The following is a 17,474-nucleotide window of genomic DNA, read 5'->3' as shown; positions in this document are numbered from 1 at the left end:
AAAAAAAATGCATAAACCTATCCTCTATTTTGTAGACGCTATAACTTTTGCACTAACCAATCAATATACGCTCATTGCGATTTTTTTTTTTACAAAAAATATGTAGAATAAAACATATTGGCCTAAACTGATAAATACATATTTTTTTGTTTTGTTTTTTTGGATTTTTGGATATTTTTGGGGGTTTTTGGATATTTATTATTGCACTTATTGCGATTTTTTTTACAAAAAATATGTAGAATAAAACATATTGGCCTAAACTGATGAATAAAGTTGTTTGTTTTTTTGGGGGGGATTTTTGGATATTTTTGGGGTCTTTTGGATATTTATTATAGTAAAAATTAAAAAAATACAGTTTGTTTTTTTTCAAAATGTATTTGTTTATAGCGCAAAAAATAAAAACCGCAGAGGTGATCAAATACCACCAAAAGAAAGCTCTATTTGTGGGAAAAAAAGGACAAAAAATTCATTTGGGTACTGTGTCGCATGACCAAGTAATTGTTATTCAAAGTGTGAGAGCAGTGAAAGCTGAAAATTGGTCTGGGCAGGAAGGGTGTTTAAGTGCAAAGTAAGCAAGTGGTTAAATACCACTAAAAGAAAGCTCTATTTGTGGGAAAAAAAGGAAATAAATTGTGTTTGGGTACAGTTAAAACGACGTAGTGCCGCATTGCAAAAAAATGGCCTGGTCATTAACCACTACAATACCGGGCACTTTCGCCCCCTTCCTTCCCAGCCCAATTTTCAGCTTTCATCGCTCTAGCGCTTTCAATGACAATTGCGCGGTCATGCTACACTGTACTCAAATGAAATTTTTATCATTTTGTTCGCACAAATAGAGCTTTATTTTGGTGGTATTTATTCACGACTCCGTTTTTTATTTTTTGCGATATAAGCGCAAAAATAGCGGAAATTTGGAAAAAAAACAATATTTTCTTTTTTCTATTTTAAAAGAAATCCAATAAAATCTAATTTTGTCATAAATTTAAGCCAAAATGTATTCTGCTACATGTTTTTGGTAAAAAAAATTCCGTTAAGTGTATAATAATTGGTTTGTGTGATCACGGACATATGTGTGCAGATAATCATTGGGACATGTGATTTTAGTGGGACATATGTGGGGGACATGTTTTTATTATTAGGGACATGTGTTTTATTATTTGGGGACATGTATGTTTTGGGGACATGTGTGTTTTGGGGACATATGTGGGGACATTGTGTTTGTACTGTGTGGTGTGTTGTGTGTATTACACTACTAGACTGATGATCAGTGAGTAAAAAGCTGTAAAAAACAGCTCATACTCACTGATCATCAGCCGGCTGCAGCGATCTGTTCTCCTCTCCTCAGCGATGACTTCTGTGTGAGGAGAGGAGGAGCCGATTGCCTAGCAACCGGCTGTTTGTTTACATCACATGACGGCCGTGATTGACACGGCCGTCATGTGATCAGGAGGGCCAATCACAGAGCCCTCCTGCCGATCTGAGATGTGTCGTGTCCGGGTGACACGAGCACATCGGGATCGCGCCACTGCGCAGGAACGCGCGCGCGCGATCCCGCTCCTTCCGAAGGACGTTCCTGAACGTCCTATCAGAAGTAGACGGCTCCCACCCGGCCGTATATATGCATTGGCCGGGTGGGAAGTGGTTAAAGAGGAAGAAAACCCTGATGGGTTTTAAATCCTTTTTTTACCTTGCAAAGTAAAAGCATAATGGGCTAGAATGCATCACATACTAGCCCATTTTGTTGCACTTACCTACAAATGAAGCCTGTGATGCCGCATCTGTCTTCACCCCTCTTCGTTCCAGGGCTGTGGACTCCAGCTCTGTAACTGGCCAGGAGCTGTGTGACGTCACTCCCGCGCATGCTCGTGGGAGCCGCCGGTCATGGCACGGGCCCTTTACAAACAGCGCAATCATGCTTACCTGTAAGTAAAAGTGGTGTAACTAGGTTTAAAACCACTTTAAGGGGGTAAATCCTTAAGTGGTTAAGGTCTGGAGACTGGCTGGGCCACTCCATGACCTTAGTGTGCTTCTTCTTAGCCTGCTCCTTTGTTGCCTTGGCGGTATGTTTTAAGTCATTGTTATGCTGGAAGGCCCATCCACTACCCATCTTCAGTGTTCTGGCTGAGGGAAGAAGGATCTCATCCAAGATTTTACAATACATGGCCCCGTCCATTGGCCCCCTCAATGCAGCAAAGTTAGCCTGTACCTTTAGCAGAGAAACAGCCCCAAAGCATAACATTTCCACCTCCGTGCTTGACTGTAGCGATGGTGTTCTTAGGGACCTCATCATCATCATCTCCATCTCCACCATCTTCATCATTACCACTGCACACAACTTTGCAATACGCTGCGGCTTGGGGAACATGAATGCCAATTTGTCTACCAGTGTTCCTCCCTCTCTCTAGGCTCATGTTCCTGTCATCCTCAACCTCAGAACCAACATCTGAATCCAGTAATGGCTGGGCATCATCAACGAGCAAGTGGCTGACCCTGTGGTCAAATAACTCTAGGCTATATCAGGAATAGATGTGGACAAGGAGGCAGGTTTATCCGCTCTGGCAACTGCAGGGGACTGCACACTTGTCTCTGCTTGCATGACAGAGGACGAGGAGGATGAGGAAGGTTTAGTAAGCCAGTCCACCACCTCCTCTGCATGCTGTGGTTGGATAGCACAGGAAAACTCACTAAACAGAGGAAATGATGCCCTGCCTGAGGACTGACAACCACGTCCACCTTTACCTGTGGATACATTTGTTGCTGGTCCCCTTACAGTGACAAGGGAACGTCTCCCTCTCCTTGTTGTCCTCCCGGACATTATTGGGAGAGAGGGGGTGGTGCTTATAAGCAAATGTAAAGAAGAAGTGGAAATCTGTACTTAGACGCACTGTAATCAATGTAAAGTAGTGTTTGGTGCACTTTAATTTGAGTACTCACACTACACAGACACAATCCATGGATACACTATAATATACTGCAATATAATATGTCAAACATACAGTAACGCACAGAACTATATGGCGTTGAATTGGCAGTAATGTCGCGTACACACGACCGGACTTTTGGATGGACTAGGTCTGACGGTCTTCCCGACAGACTTTTGGCCAGAGGTCGGACGGACTTTCTGAACTAACGGACTTGGCCACACATGACCGGACTTAGGCCGCGTACATACGGGCGGATTGTCTGCCCAACTAAGTTCGGCAGACAATCCGACAGACAGTCCGTTCAAAATTAGCATGAACGGACTTGACCACACACGATGAACAGACAGTCCGCTGAAAGCGTGCGTAATGACGTGTACAGCACGTACGACGGGACTAGAAAAACGACGTCCTATACACTGCAATGCAACCTTCGGCCGTGTAAACCCTTTCTGAGCATGCACCATACTTAGTCCGTCCAACTTGCCTACACACGAGCGGACTGTCCGCTGAAACAAAGTTTGGACGGACAAAACCAAGTTTGAACGGACTGTCTTACGGAAATTCCGTAAGACTTTGTTCGTCAGATTGTCCGCTGAAAAAGTCCGCTGAAGCCCACACACGAGCGGATTGTCCGCTGAAACACGGTTCAGCGGACTAAGTTGGACAGACAATCCGCCCGTGTGTACGCGGCCTAAGTCCGTTCGAAAGTCTGTTCAATTTGAACTTGATGACGTAAATGGGACTAAACAAGGAAGTTCAATAGCTGTCCTTGCGTTGTATCTGGACGAATGGTTTTCATGATTTTTAGTCCGTCAGACTTGAGTCCGTCGGATAGATTTGAAATGTGTTTTATTTCTAGGTCCGTCTGACTTTTGGGGAAAAAAAGTCCGCTGGAGCCCACACACGATTGAATTGACCGCCAGATTCCGGTCCGCCGGACCAAGTCTGACGTAAAGTCCAATCGTGTGTACATAGCATAACACACACAGAAGTAAATGGCATTAAACTGGCAGTAATGCACACAGAACTATATGGCGTTAAACTGGCAGTAACACACAGAACTATATGGCGTTAAACTGGCAGTAACACACAGAACTATATGGCGTTAAACTGACAGTAACACACACAGAAGTAAATGACATTAAACTGGCAGTAACACACAAAACTATATGGCGTTAAACTGGCAGTAACGCACACAGAACTAACTATATGGCGTTAAACTGGCAGTAACGCACACAAAACGATATTGCGCTAAACTGGCAGTAACGCACACAGAACTATATGGTGCTAACCTGGCAGTAGGGCACACAGAACTATATGGCGTTAAACTGGCAGTAATGCACACAAAACGATATGGCGTTAAACTGGCAGTAACGCAAACAGAAGTAAATGGCGCTAAACTGGCAGTAACACACACAGAAGTAAATGGCGTTAAACTGGCAGTAATACAATCAAATAGACAATGTTCAAACGTCACTACACTAACGCTATCTGAACTGTCCCTACTCTAGCTATACACTAATGCAAATATTACTGACACGGTCTCACTACACTACACTGAAACTATATGAGCTGTCCCTACTCTACACTAATGTATGTATGAATGACATGGTCTCACTACACTACAGTGAAACTATCTGAGCTGTCCCCAATCTAGCGCAAAGCTAGAATGATGGTCCTCCTCACTACACTCACACTATCCCTAGACTGACACTAAACTAATATTCTACACTGACAATTGAAGCAAAATAGTACAGAATAGCACACTAACTAACTAATAGCACTGAACAGAGCCCTGTTCTATCTCTCTCCATGCCGAAATCACACAGAAAATGGCTGCCATTGAAAGAATACTTTTATACTGTGGTGGGAATGAGCCATGATTGGATAAAGTCACGATGACGGTGTCCAATCAAGACTCTGGCAGAGCTCTGTGCCCTGATTGGCTGAAGCAGTGAAAGCTTCAGCCAATTAGGGCTTGCAATGCACTGCTCAGCGCCACAATGCACTGTGGTCGGTTCAGGGGGCCGAACAAATGGTCGAACAACCCGTTTGTTCAGATGTTGCGCGAACCTCCGAATAACGAAAGTTCGGCCCAAACTTATGCTTGGGGCCGAACCGTTCACCCATCCTTATTAGCCAGTTTGTGGGACCCAGAATTATTGTTGATTGGTAGACTATCAAATACTTATTTTACTCACTCAACTGCAACTCATTTTATAACATTTGTATCATGTGTTTTTTTGGGGATTTTTGGTTGATATTCTGTCTCTATCATTAAAAAAACATAGTTACATAGTAGGTGAGGTTGAAAAAAGACACAAGTCCATCAAGTCCAACCTATGTGTGTGATTATATGTCAGTATTACATTGTATATCCCTATATGTTGCAGTCGTTCAGGTGCTTATCTAATGCCGCGTACACACGATCAGATTTTCTGTTGGGAATTGTGTGATGTGAGCTTGTTGGCAGAAAGTCTGACCATGTGTACGTTCCATCGGACAATTGTTGTCGGACTTTCCACCAATACATTTTGGCTAGCACGTTCTCAAATTTTCCACCAACAAATTTGCGTTGTGGGACTTTCCGATCATGTGTACACAAGTGCGTCGGACAAAAGTCCAAAGTACAAACATGTATGCTCGAAAGCAGAAGCGGTCGGTCTTGTAAACTCGCGTTTGTATTGGAGAATTAATATTCGTGACATGGCAAATTCAGAAATCTAGAAATGCAGCGCACAATTCTCTTCTTTAATGGGATAATGAAGCTGCTTTGCTGGTGATACTGATGGAGTTATTGCAAAGGAATTTTCAAAGGCTTTTTATCAAGAATAATATTGTTATGTTTTTATTTTTTTTATTTGTGCATTAAAAAAAAAAATAGACATGCCAATAGAACTTAACCAGAAAGGGCATCCAAAAATATAGAAAATATACCAGATTAAATCATTATTCAACCAAAAAAATAATGCCAAAGCAATAACTCCATGGCCAATAATAAATAACACGTTATCTCCTGCGATTCCGCAACATGTCTGGTTCACGAAGGGCCTTTCAGAAACTAACTGAAAAGCACGAAATGAAAAACGCGAAAAGAAAAGCGCAAGTCAACACTCACCAAACTTCTACTAACACAAAATTAGCAGAAGGAGCCCAAAGGTTGGCGCTAAAGAGCTGAAAAAACACGTAGTACGTCACTACGTTCGTAATTGTTGGCCAACATTTGTGTGACCGTGCGTATGCAAGACAAGTTTGAGCCAACACCCTTCGAACAAAATTCCATGGTTTTGATGTCGGAAAGTTCGATCGTGTGTGTACAGGGCTTAATAGTTTTTTGAAACTATCGATGCTCTCCGCTGAGACCACCGCCTGTTGAAGGGAATTCCACATCCTTACCACTCTTACGGTTAAACCTCTTTTCTTCTAACTTTAATGAGTGGCCACGTGTCTTGTTAAACTCCCTTCCTTGAAAAAGTTTTAGCCCTATTGTGGGGTCGCCAGTACAGTATTTATAAATTGAAATCATATCCCCTCTCAAGCGTCTTTTCTCCAGAGAGAATAAGTTCAGTGCTCACAACCTTTCCTCATAACTAATATCCTCCAGACCCTTTATTAGCTTTGTTGCCCTTCTTTGTACTCGCTCCATTTCCAGTACATCCTTCCTGAGGCTGCATCTTGGCTTTGCATGCCATTGCTGAGCCCAACATCTACTAGGACCCCCAGGTCCTTTTCCATCTTAGATCCCCCCAGAGGTTCTCCCCCCAGTGTATAGATTGCATTCATATTTTTGCCACCCAAATGCATTATTTTACATTTTTCTACATTGAACCTCATTTGTTGCCCATCCTATTAATTTGTTCAGATCTTCTTGCAAGGTTTCCACATCCTGCGGAGAAGTTATTGCCCTGCTTAGCTTAGTATCGTCCGCAAATACAGAGATTGAACTGTTTACCCCATCCTCCAGGTCATTTATGTTCCAGCACAGAACCCTGGGGGACCCCACTACCCACCCCTGACCATTCCGAGTACTCCCCATTTATCACCACCCTCTGAACTCGCCTTTGTAGCCAGTTTTCAATCCATGTACTCACCCTATGGTCCATGCCAAGGGACCTTATTTTGTACAGTAAACGTTTATGGGGAACTGTGTCAAATGCTTTTGCAAAATCCAAATACACCACGTCTACAGGCCTTCCTTTATCTAGATGGCAACTCACCTCCTCATAGAAGGTTAGTAGATTGGTTTGGCAATATTGATGTTAGGCTAACTGGTCTGTAATTTCCAGGGATGTATTTTGGGCCCTTTTTAAATATTGGTGCTACATTGGCTTTTCTCCAATCACCTGGTACTATTCCAGTCAGTAGACTGTCAGTAAAAATTAGGAACAATGGTCTGGCAATTACTTGGCTGAGTTCCCCAAGTACCCTTGGATGCAAACCATCTGGTCCCGGTGATTTATTAATATTAAGTTTCCCAAGTCTAATTTTAATTCTGTTCTCTGTTAACCATGGAGGTGCTGCCTGTGATGTGTCTTGAGGATAAACATTGCAGTTTTAGTTACTGAAGCCCCCCGTATTTCCTCGTGAAGACTGAGGAGAAGAAGAATTTCAATACCTTCGCCATCTCCTAATCCTTTGCAACTGGATGTCCTTCCTCATTATTTATGGGGCCAATATGGTCTGTGATACACCTATGATAAAAATTATAGACCCCTCATTTCTTTGTAAGTAGGAAAACTTACAAAATCTGCAGGGGGTAAAATATTTTTTTTTGCCACTGTAGTCCCACGTAGTGTATATATCAAGAATAATGAAAATAATCCTCTTCATGTTCAACCACCTTGTGCAAATAACTTCTACCGTGCAGTGTGAGGTTTCCTTCACCAGATGTGCCCTCGCCTTAGGGTAACCACTGGTATGGTCTATCTGCGCCTCTGATCCACACCAAGGGCATTCAGTTGTGACATCAGCAAGCCCCTCCCCTACATGTTACGCCACAGGGCCATGTGGCTTTTTCAGGGGGGTGTGAAAGACCCTCTACTTATATTTATCCTCTGGATATACAGTGCCTTGAAAAAGTATTCATAACTCTTGATATTTTCCTCATTTTGCCATGTTACAACCAAAAACATCAATGTATTAACTTAAACTTACAAAATCTGTAGGGGATCAAATAATTATTCTCGCCACTGTATTGCGTTTCTATGATCTAAAACCAACGTTAGTGTATTTTTTTTACTGAAATTTTGCACTTGATAAACCATTGCGCTAATATCGCATGACATAAAAATCTTGAACTACCATTACGTTATTCTCCAGGCAGTCTGCTTTCAGAAGATAAATACTGTTTGGAGGGGGCTTAAAGCGGAGTTCAATCCTAAGGTGGAACTTCCGCTCATCGGATTCCTCCCCCCCCTCCGGTGCTACAAATGGCACCTTTCAGGGGGGAAGGGGGGTGCAGATACCTGTATAATCCAGGTATCTGCACCCACTTCCAGGAATAGTTAGCTGCAGCTAGCCACAGATGCACGCCCCCCCCCCCCCCCCCCGGTTGTGTTCTGGGAAACACAGTTCCCAGAACACAACGGGGACCAGTGAAGACGTGCAGCACGCTCGCGCATGCGCAGTAGGGAACCGGGAAGTGAAGCCGCAATGCTTCCTGATTCCCTGACAGAGGATGGCAGCTGAGAGATGATCGATTGCTCGTCATCTGCTGCCGACATCGCAGGCACCCTGGACAGGTAAGTGTCCATTTATTAAAAGTCAGCAGCTGCAGTATTTGACAATTTTTTTTTTAAGGTGGCCCTCCTCTTTAAGTAATCTTCAGACCTAAAATAAATTTTTAAACGTTTGCAAAAAAAAATTGCTAAAAAAGGCTTTGGCAGTGAAAGGGTCAAGACGTTCCGCAGTAATAAGGAAACCCTGGGGTGATAGTGACTTCTCATTTCTGGGTTTCTCAATCGCTCATGTTAACATATTCTTATGTATTTGTTCTCAGGGAATAAACGGGAAGAGTGTCTCCCCACCAGAACCTGCGAAGACCTACAAGGCTGGCTGGCTGAAGAAGAGCAGCGGAATGCTCGGTCTATGGAAGGATCGCTACATTCAGATACTGAAGACACAGTTCCTCATATGTGACCATGAGGTAAGGAATCCCAAGGACAACAAATTGCAACTATGTCTTCTCAGGGTTCAAGAAACCTGGAATGATACATTTCCCAATGCTAAGACTTTCTCAATTGTATTTTGAAAACAACTAGTGTAGGTAATTCAAAAAACGAGTTACTGGTGCGGACAGAAGTTACCGCCATCCATCCAATCATCGATCCATACAGAAAAATTCCATCTGGGGCTTTAAAGGCAACAAACGTAATTGTATAAAAACGCTCCACTTTTAACCGCTTCAATACCGGGCACTTACGCCCCTTCCTGCCCAGGACAATTTTCTGCTTTCAGCGCTGTCAGGACAATTGCACGGTCATGCAACACTGTACCCAACCTACATTTTTATCATTTTCTTTTGGTGGTATTTGATCACTACTGGGGTTTTTATTTTTTGCTAAGCAAACTAAAAAATTTGTTTTTCTTCATTTCTGTCATAAAATTTTGTTTTCCCCTTCACTGACGGGCACTGATGAGTTGGTACTGATAAAGTGGCACTGATGGGCACCGATGAGGAGGTACTCATATGTAGAAATGATGGGCACTGATAGGAGGCACTGATATGCAGCACTGATGGGCACCAATAAGCCGCACTGATAAGCACTGACAGGCAGTTGTGATGGGCACTGACAGGCGGCTGTAATGGGCACTAACTGGCAGCACTGATTGGCACTGATAGGTGGTACTGATTGGCACTGATAGGCAGTACTGATTGGCACTGACAGGTGGCACTTATGGGCAGTACTGATGATGAGGAATTGATAAGTACTGACAGGTGTTACTGGTGGGCAGTGACTGGCACTGTGGTGGGCAGTGACTGGCACTGTGGTGGGCACTGGCAGATTTTAATCTTGGGACATCGCTGGTCACTGGTTGACAGATGACTGGCACATCTGAGGGGGCTGTGCTGATAATCAATGTGCTGATTATCAGCACAGACCCCCCTCGGACAGAGAGAGCCGCTGATCGACCCTCCTTGTCAGTGTGAACCGAGGAATGCCGTTTACCGGCTCTTCCTGGTTCACGCGATGATCAGCTGTGATTGGTCACAGCTGATCACGTGGTAAGAAGCGTCTGACAGAGGCTTCTTATCACGATCCGAGATGCGGGGTGTCAGACTGGCACGCCGCACTCGTGATCGCCGCGCTGCGTGCCCCCCACAGGCGTGTGCCGGCATGTTATCCTGCTGGATGTCATATGACACCCAGTCAGGATAACAGAACCACTTCCCGGGCATCAATATGCTATAGGCCGGGCGGGTAGTGGTTAATATGATTATTAACCCCTTCATGACTGAGGGTAAAACAAACCCCCAATGCCTAGACCCAATTTTTGCAAATGTGTTTGTGCATCCAGGTGGATTATACCTGAAGGTTTTTTTTTTCCAGGACAAATTGGGCTTTCATTTGGTGGTAAACGGTAACGGATATCTCCTGGTAAGCTTTTAAGGTTGGCCTTTGAGTGCCACATCCCTAATTAAAGTATTTAAAATTCTAAAATGCAATCAACCCAATAAGGGTGGCAGGATTTTAATGGCACTAATCCAAAATATAATTAAAAATATAAAGTTTATTACAAAAAAATTTTTTTTAAAACAGACATTTTCTTTAAAAAAAAAAAAATAGAAAATGTATTTTTTTTGTAATAAACTTTATATTTTTAATTATATTTTGAATTAAAATTCTGCCACACTTATGGGGTTGATTCCCTTATAGAACGTTAAATTAAAGATTTTTTTTTTTTTAATTATTATTATAAAGAAAAACTTAAAATAGTAAAAAATATTTATTTTTTATTTAGCTATATATTTCTACCCATAACCTATCCCCAAAGAACAACCAAAATAAATTCTCCTACTCCTGACGATCGCAATGATACCACATATGTGAATGTATTTATGGGTTGTGCCCATAGTAGCGCCAAGAAAATATAGTGCGCATTTTGCTTCTTTTTTTTTTTTTCATCCTACCTGAAACACACTGACACTAAGGTCCCTTTCACACTTGTTCGACTTTTCCTGCGACTTTGGAAATCAAAATTACATGACAAGTCGTACCCCATGATTCCCAATGATAAACATTCATATCTGTGCGACTTCAAGTCGCACCGACTTCAAAGTAGTCCCTGCACTACTTTGGTCCGACTTTGATGGGGGTTGAGGTCCATAGACCTCAAGTTTACACAGGCATTCCCCGAAATCGCGGCAAAATCACGTGACTTTCAAGTCGTGGCAGTGAAACTGACACTGATACAAATTCTTAAAAATGCATTTAAAAAAAAAAAAACCTAGCTAGAATAGGCTGACCTTTGACCATGGTCTTGACATTTGACCCTTACATTGACCCTAACACTAAGCCCGACTTAGATCAAACCTTGATCTAGGTATTTTTTTCTTTAAAAATCTACACATTTTTGTTTATTTCCATCCTGCAAGGAGAGAAAGATACAATGTACAATGTCATTCAAAAATGTACAATGTAGATACAATGTATCTTTACTAATAATAATAATAGAAGAGAAAGAAAACACAGGGGTGGGTTGCACAGTGACTAATCATTGTGATAGCCAATCAGAGGCTATCACAGCAATCAGGTGACCGGCAACCGATGGTCCCGGGTCCTGATCGTAAATGTGAAACCCGGGGCTTTCAATGAGACACATATATGCAGCATCCAGATTGCATTTTGGGAAACGGTTATAGTCTTTCTATTCTATGCTATTGTTTTTTTTTTGTTGTATTCTTTTTCTACTTGTTTGTTCTATTCTATTCTTTTCTCTTCTATTATTTTATTTTCTATTCTTTTCTATTCAAATTTATTCTATTAGAAATTAGAATTTCAGAAGATGGTTATATCCTTTATATTCTATTCTGTTGTTTTTTCTATGTATTCGAATTCGAATTTATTCTATTTGAAATTCGAATTTCAGAAGATGTTTATATTTGTTTCTATTCTATTCTATCCTATTCTGTTCTTTTATTTTCTATTCTTTTTTTGTTCTGTTTTACTCTATTATATTCTATTATTTTATTCTCTGTTATATTCTTTTCTATTATTTTTTTTTTCTATTCTACTCCTTTATTTTATATTCTATCTTATTTGTGTTCAAATTCGAAAACTGTTCGAAAAATCTTTGAAAATTATTTGAATTCAAATTCCATCAGAATTTTCTGTTAATTATTTCTGACTCGTTTAAATTCGGTACTATTGAAAAAACAGAAATTCGTCCGAATTTCAATTCGGAACGAAACGAACCGCACATGTCTAGTGGTAAAGGGTTTGCCTTATCCATGTAAACGAATACATCTACTGGAAGGCTTGGGCTTTTGAAAAAGCACAACAGACGTGCTGGCTCGATCACCAGATGCAAATAGAAGAAAGAAAGTCTAAAAAAAAGAAAACAAATGCAGCCGTCACATCTAATGATTGGTGAGCTGCACTATAATACATGTTTGCTTTTGGGTTTAATACCGCTTTATTATTATTTATTATTTTACATATCGCTTTATTATATTGCCTATGAATGTCCATAGTGCCTATGAACAATCATTCCATGAAATAAAGGAGTATTCAATTAATTAATTTACTAGATTGCTGTGATGTACCAAATTATGACTTCGACATCAGCAAGTGATGATCTAATATAGTTGGGAAACTGATGGTTACCGGTGGAGATTTTTTTTTTTTTTTTTAAGTGGTTTAAAAAAATGCAGCTCAGCATCTTGTTACATCAAACAGACCTCGGTGTTGGCTTTAAATCTGAGTATTTATTTATCTCCATAAACCTCAGACAGGAAACGTGTGGAAGGCTCAGTAATGTCTGGAAAGTGACGGATCTCGGGGTGGGTATACGGCCTCTATGGCCTCGGCTCTCACCATCGGCCTCCTCTTCATCGGGGAATTTCAGGCACCTTCTGCCAAGAACGACTTTTTTTTTCCTTGTAAAAGGAAACTTGGCATTGCCGGGGATGGAAATAAATCTGCTCTCCGTACAGGACGGATCTGCTGGATTCATTTGTCTGACACCTGTCACTCCTGTAAAAACATGAAAAACATGACCGTTCCTAGGCAGGGACAGAGCCACACTGAACCCAATATATATATATATATATATATATATATATATATATATATATATATATATATATATATATATATACACAGGATATACACTCACCGGACACTTTATTAGGTAGAGGTGGTTCAATTGCTTGGTAACACAAAATGCTAATCAGCCAATCACATGGCAGCAACTAAATGCATTTAGGCATCTAGACGTGGTGAAGATGACTTTCTGAAGTTCAAACTGAGCATCAGAATGGGGGAAGAAAGGAGATGTGATGTGACTTTGAACGTGGCATGGTGGTTAGTGCCACACGGGCTGGTCTGAGTATTTCAAAAACTGCTGATCTACTGGGATTTTCACACAAAACCATCTCTCGGGTTTACAGAGAATGGTCCAAAAAAGAGAAAATATCCAGTGAGCGGCAGTTGTGTGGAGGAAAATGCCTTGTTGTTGTCAGAGAAGAATGGGCAGAGCAATGGTTCCAGATGATAGAAAGGCAACAGTAACTCAAATAACCACTTGTTACATCCAATGTATGCAGAATACCATCTCACCCCACCTCCCCAGCCTCCTCACCTGTCCTCGTGCCCGTTTCCTCCGACGCCCCACCTTGTCCTCGTGCGGCCTCCTCCGCCTCCCCACCTGTCCTCATGACCAACTCCCCAGCTGTCCTCGTGCCTGCCTCCTCCACCTCCCCAGCTGTCCTCGTGTCCAAATCCTCAGCTGTCCTCATGCCTGCCTCCCCTCCTGTCCTCGTGCCTGCCTCCTCGCCTGTCCTCCTGCCCGCCTCCTCCACCTCCCCACCTGTCCTCATGCCTGTCTCCCTGCCTGACCTTGTGCCTGCCTCCTTGCCTGTCCTTGTGCCTGCCTCCTCCGCCGCCCCACCTGTCCTAATGCCCGCCTCCTCCGCCTCCCCACCTGTCCTTGCACCCGCCTCCTCCACCTCCCCACTTGTCTTTGTTCCTGCCTAGTCTGCCTTCCCACCTGTCCTTGTGTTCACCTCCTCCGCCACCCCACCTGTCCTTGTGCACGCCTTGTCCGCCTCCCGAGCTGTCCTCATGCCCGCCTCCTCTGCCTCCCCACCTGTCCTCGTGCCTGTCTCCCCATCTGTCCTTGTGCCTGCCTCCCCGCCTGTCCTTGTGCCTGCCTCCTCACCTGTCTCCGTGCCCGCCGCCTCACCTGTCCTAATGCCCTCCTCCTCCGCCTCCCCAGCTGTCCTCGTGCCTGCCTGCTCCGCCTCCCCACCTGTCCTTGCGCCTGCCTCCTCCACCTCCCCTTGTTCCCACCACCTCCGCCTTCCCACTTGTCCTTGTATCCACCTTCTCTCCTGCCCCACCTGTCCTCGTGCCTGCCTCCTCCACCTCCCCACCTGTCCTCGTGCCCAACTCCTCAGCTGTCCTCATGCCCACCTCCCCCGCCTCCCCACCTGTCCTCATGCCTGTCTCCCCACCTGTCCTCATGCCTGTCTCCCCATCTGTCCTTGTGCCTACCTCCCCATCTGTCCTTATGCCTGCCTCCCCACCTGTCCTTGTGCCTGCCTCCTCACCTGTCCTCGTGCCCGCCTCCTCCGCCGCCCCACCTGTCCTAATGCCCTCCTCCTCCGCCTCCCCACCTGCCCTTGTTCCCGCCTCCTCTGTCTTCCCACCTGTCCTTGTGTCCACCTCCTCCCCCGCCCCAACTGTCCTTGTGCCTGCCTCCTCCGCCTCCCCAGCTGTCCTCATGCCCGCCTCCTCCGTCTCCCCACCCGTCTGCCCACCACCTTGCCTGTCCTCGTGCCCGCCTCCTCCGCCGTCACACCTGTCCTCGCGCCCACCTCCTCTGCCTCCCCACCTGTCTACGTGCCCACCTCCTGCGCCTTCCCAGCTGTCACCCTCCTCGCAGGCTGAACTGATGGAGACCTCCTCCTCCACGGCTGCTGCTTTCTCTGGAGAGTCAGTCAGCGCCCCAGCCCCTGTGTAGGGCCCCTCGTGTTCTGCAGCTAGGCTAGTGGAGAAGTCAGTGGCCAAGGCTGTGCCCCCAAGGCAGCAGTGCTCCCTAGATGGCTGCCTAAATTTCCTAGAAAGAGCGCCAGCCCTGCCAGTGAGCCAATCACACAAGCAGGAGACGTCATTTTTGGGGGCGTTCTGTATACCAGCGGTTGCCATATTGCATTGTATTTTACAGAAAATTACAGACTGAAATGGAAGGATTGTTTTTAATACCATTTACCCCTTCATGACGAAGGTAAAACAAATTCTAACACCTGAACCCAATTTTGCACCTTTGACATGTTTCAGAAAAAAATGGTCTTTCATTTGTTGGTAAATGGTTATGCATATCTCCTTTTTTTTTTTTTTTTATCAAAGAAAAACTGGCAAAAACTAGTAAAAAATATAATAAAAAATAAATAAATAGCTGTATATTGCATGCTATTACCATAACCCACAAGCAAAGAACCCCCATTCTCCTGCTCCTGACGATTGCAATGATACCACATATAGTGATGGACGAACTTCCGATAGGACGTTTCGTGAACGCGATCCGCGAACGTGCCCAAATGTTCGCGAACCTCAAGTTCGCAGTGGACCCCATTCACTTTAATGGCAGGCGAACCTTAAAAACCTCCAGGTCATATTTTCAGCCACAAAATACTTACTAGCTGTACACACATAGTCCCACAACATGGAGACTTACATAACAAAAGTATTAAGTGAATCTGGAATCGACAACGACAAGCATTCCATGGAGGAGAGGCAAGGTCAGGCCAGGCTATGAAGGGGGTGCAGGAGATGATCAGTGCCACAGTCAGGGCAGCGCAGTCCTGTGCCAGTGTCCCAACCTGTGCTTGAGCCCCTCCCTCTGCCTGGCCCTTACCCCCACCTATGCAGGTCTCCACTGCGGTGGTCTGGAGGGGCCAGTCCAGTGCTGATCCTCAGCCATGGTGCTGGCACTGCCTGCTGATTGGCTTCTCCGCTACTATCTCCCTCACTGTCTGACACTGACACCAGCAACGCGATAGAGACTAAGCACTGACACCAGCACCGAGATAAAGAGCACTGACACCAGCACCGCGATAGAGGGCACTGACACCAGCACCGCGATAGAGAGCACTGACACCAGCACCGCGATAGAGAGCACTGACACCAGCACCGCGATAGAGAGCACTGACACCAGCACCGCGATAGAGAGCACTAACACCAGCACCGCGATAGAGAGCACTGACACCAGCACCGAGATAGAGAGCACTGACACCAGCACCGAGATAGAGAGCACTGACACCAGCACCGAGATAGAGAGCACTTCTGCAATTTTCCACTTTGGCTCAAGCCTGTTGCTCCTGCCCTACCCCTACCACCCCTGCGGAAAGGCCTGCCTCTTCCTCTGCCTGTCTTTTTTTAAATGACCCTGTGACAAAAGTCTCTAGAGAAGTGCAGTATATGTGGAAGAAGGTATATAACACCCCGCTTCAATTTGTCGTTTTTGGGGGCCACTGGTCTATCACACCAGTTATAATAGTTTTTTCTAATTGCGTTTGTCACTCTTTGTAGTATCGCTGCAGAACCGCTCAGCAGTCACAATGCTGCACAGTGGAAATGCACTATACTATGCTTTCTATATTTGAAAGTATTTTATACGTGTATTACACACCTATATACTGCACACCAAATAGTACACCTATACCAGTCCTTAAAAGGACCTTTGTGGACCTAATAGTAGCTAGCTAGTGAATTACAGACTGTCCCTGCTCCAAACAGCATGCTCTATCCCTACACTGAGAAAAGACAGCTGCAGAATCGGTCAGCACTGCAGTGCATTATAATATGCTTTCTATACTTGAAAGAAAGTATATTATATATGTATTACAACCCTATATACTGTACACCTATACCAGCCCTTAAAAGGACGTTTGTGGACCTAATAGTAGCTAGCTAGTAGCTAGTGAATTACAGACTGTCCCTGCTCCAAACAGCAAACTCTATCCCTACACTGAGAAAAGACAGCTGCAGAATCGGTCACTTCAGCACTGCAGTGCACTATAATATGCTTTCTATATTTGAAAGAAAGTATATTATAACCCTATATACTGTACACCTATACCAGTCCTTAAAGGGACTTTTGTGGGCCTAATAGTAATAGCTAGTGATTACAGACTGACTGTCCCTGCTCCACACAGCGTCCTTTCCCTACACTGAGAACAGACAGAATTTAAAATTGCAGCCAGATCAGGTCTATTTAACCACTACAGATCCGCGCTATTGCCAAATGACGGCATTAGCGCGGACCTACATTTCCGGGACGACGTCTATTGACGTCGTCCCGGATACGAGCGGCCTGCGCGCCCCC

General features: G+C 44.2%; 1 protein-coding gene across 2 annotated transcripts in view; it reads left to right on the top strand.

Annotated features, from left to right (window-relative positions):
* The window catches only part of LOC143958234 (pleckstrin homology domain-containing family O member 2-like), a 105,808-nt gene that overhangs the window by 55,399 nt on the left and 32,935 nt on the right, over positions 1-17,474 (top strand). For both annotated transcript variants that reach the window (XM_077467749.1, XM_077467751.1), the window contains exon 2: positions 8,923-9,069. In XM_077467749.1, the coding sequence (XP_077323875.1) occupies positions 8,923-9,069 (147 nt within the window). The remainder of the gene's footprint in view (positions 1-8,922; positions 9,070-17,474) is intronic.

This window comes from Lithobates pipiens, unplaced genomic scaffold (assembly GCF_037356315.1).
Source record: "Lithobates pipiens isolate NorthernLeopardFrog02 unplaced genomic scaffold, aLitPip1_a1.2 Scaffold_6, whole genome shotgun sequence".
NCBI lineage: Eukaryota > Metazoa > Chordata > Amphibia > Anura > Ranidae > Lithobates > Lithobates pipiens.
The sequence above is the reverse complement of the archived record's forward strand: the minus strand, read 5'-3'. Positions and strand labels throughout refer to the sequence as shown.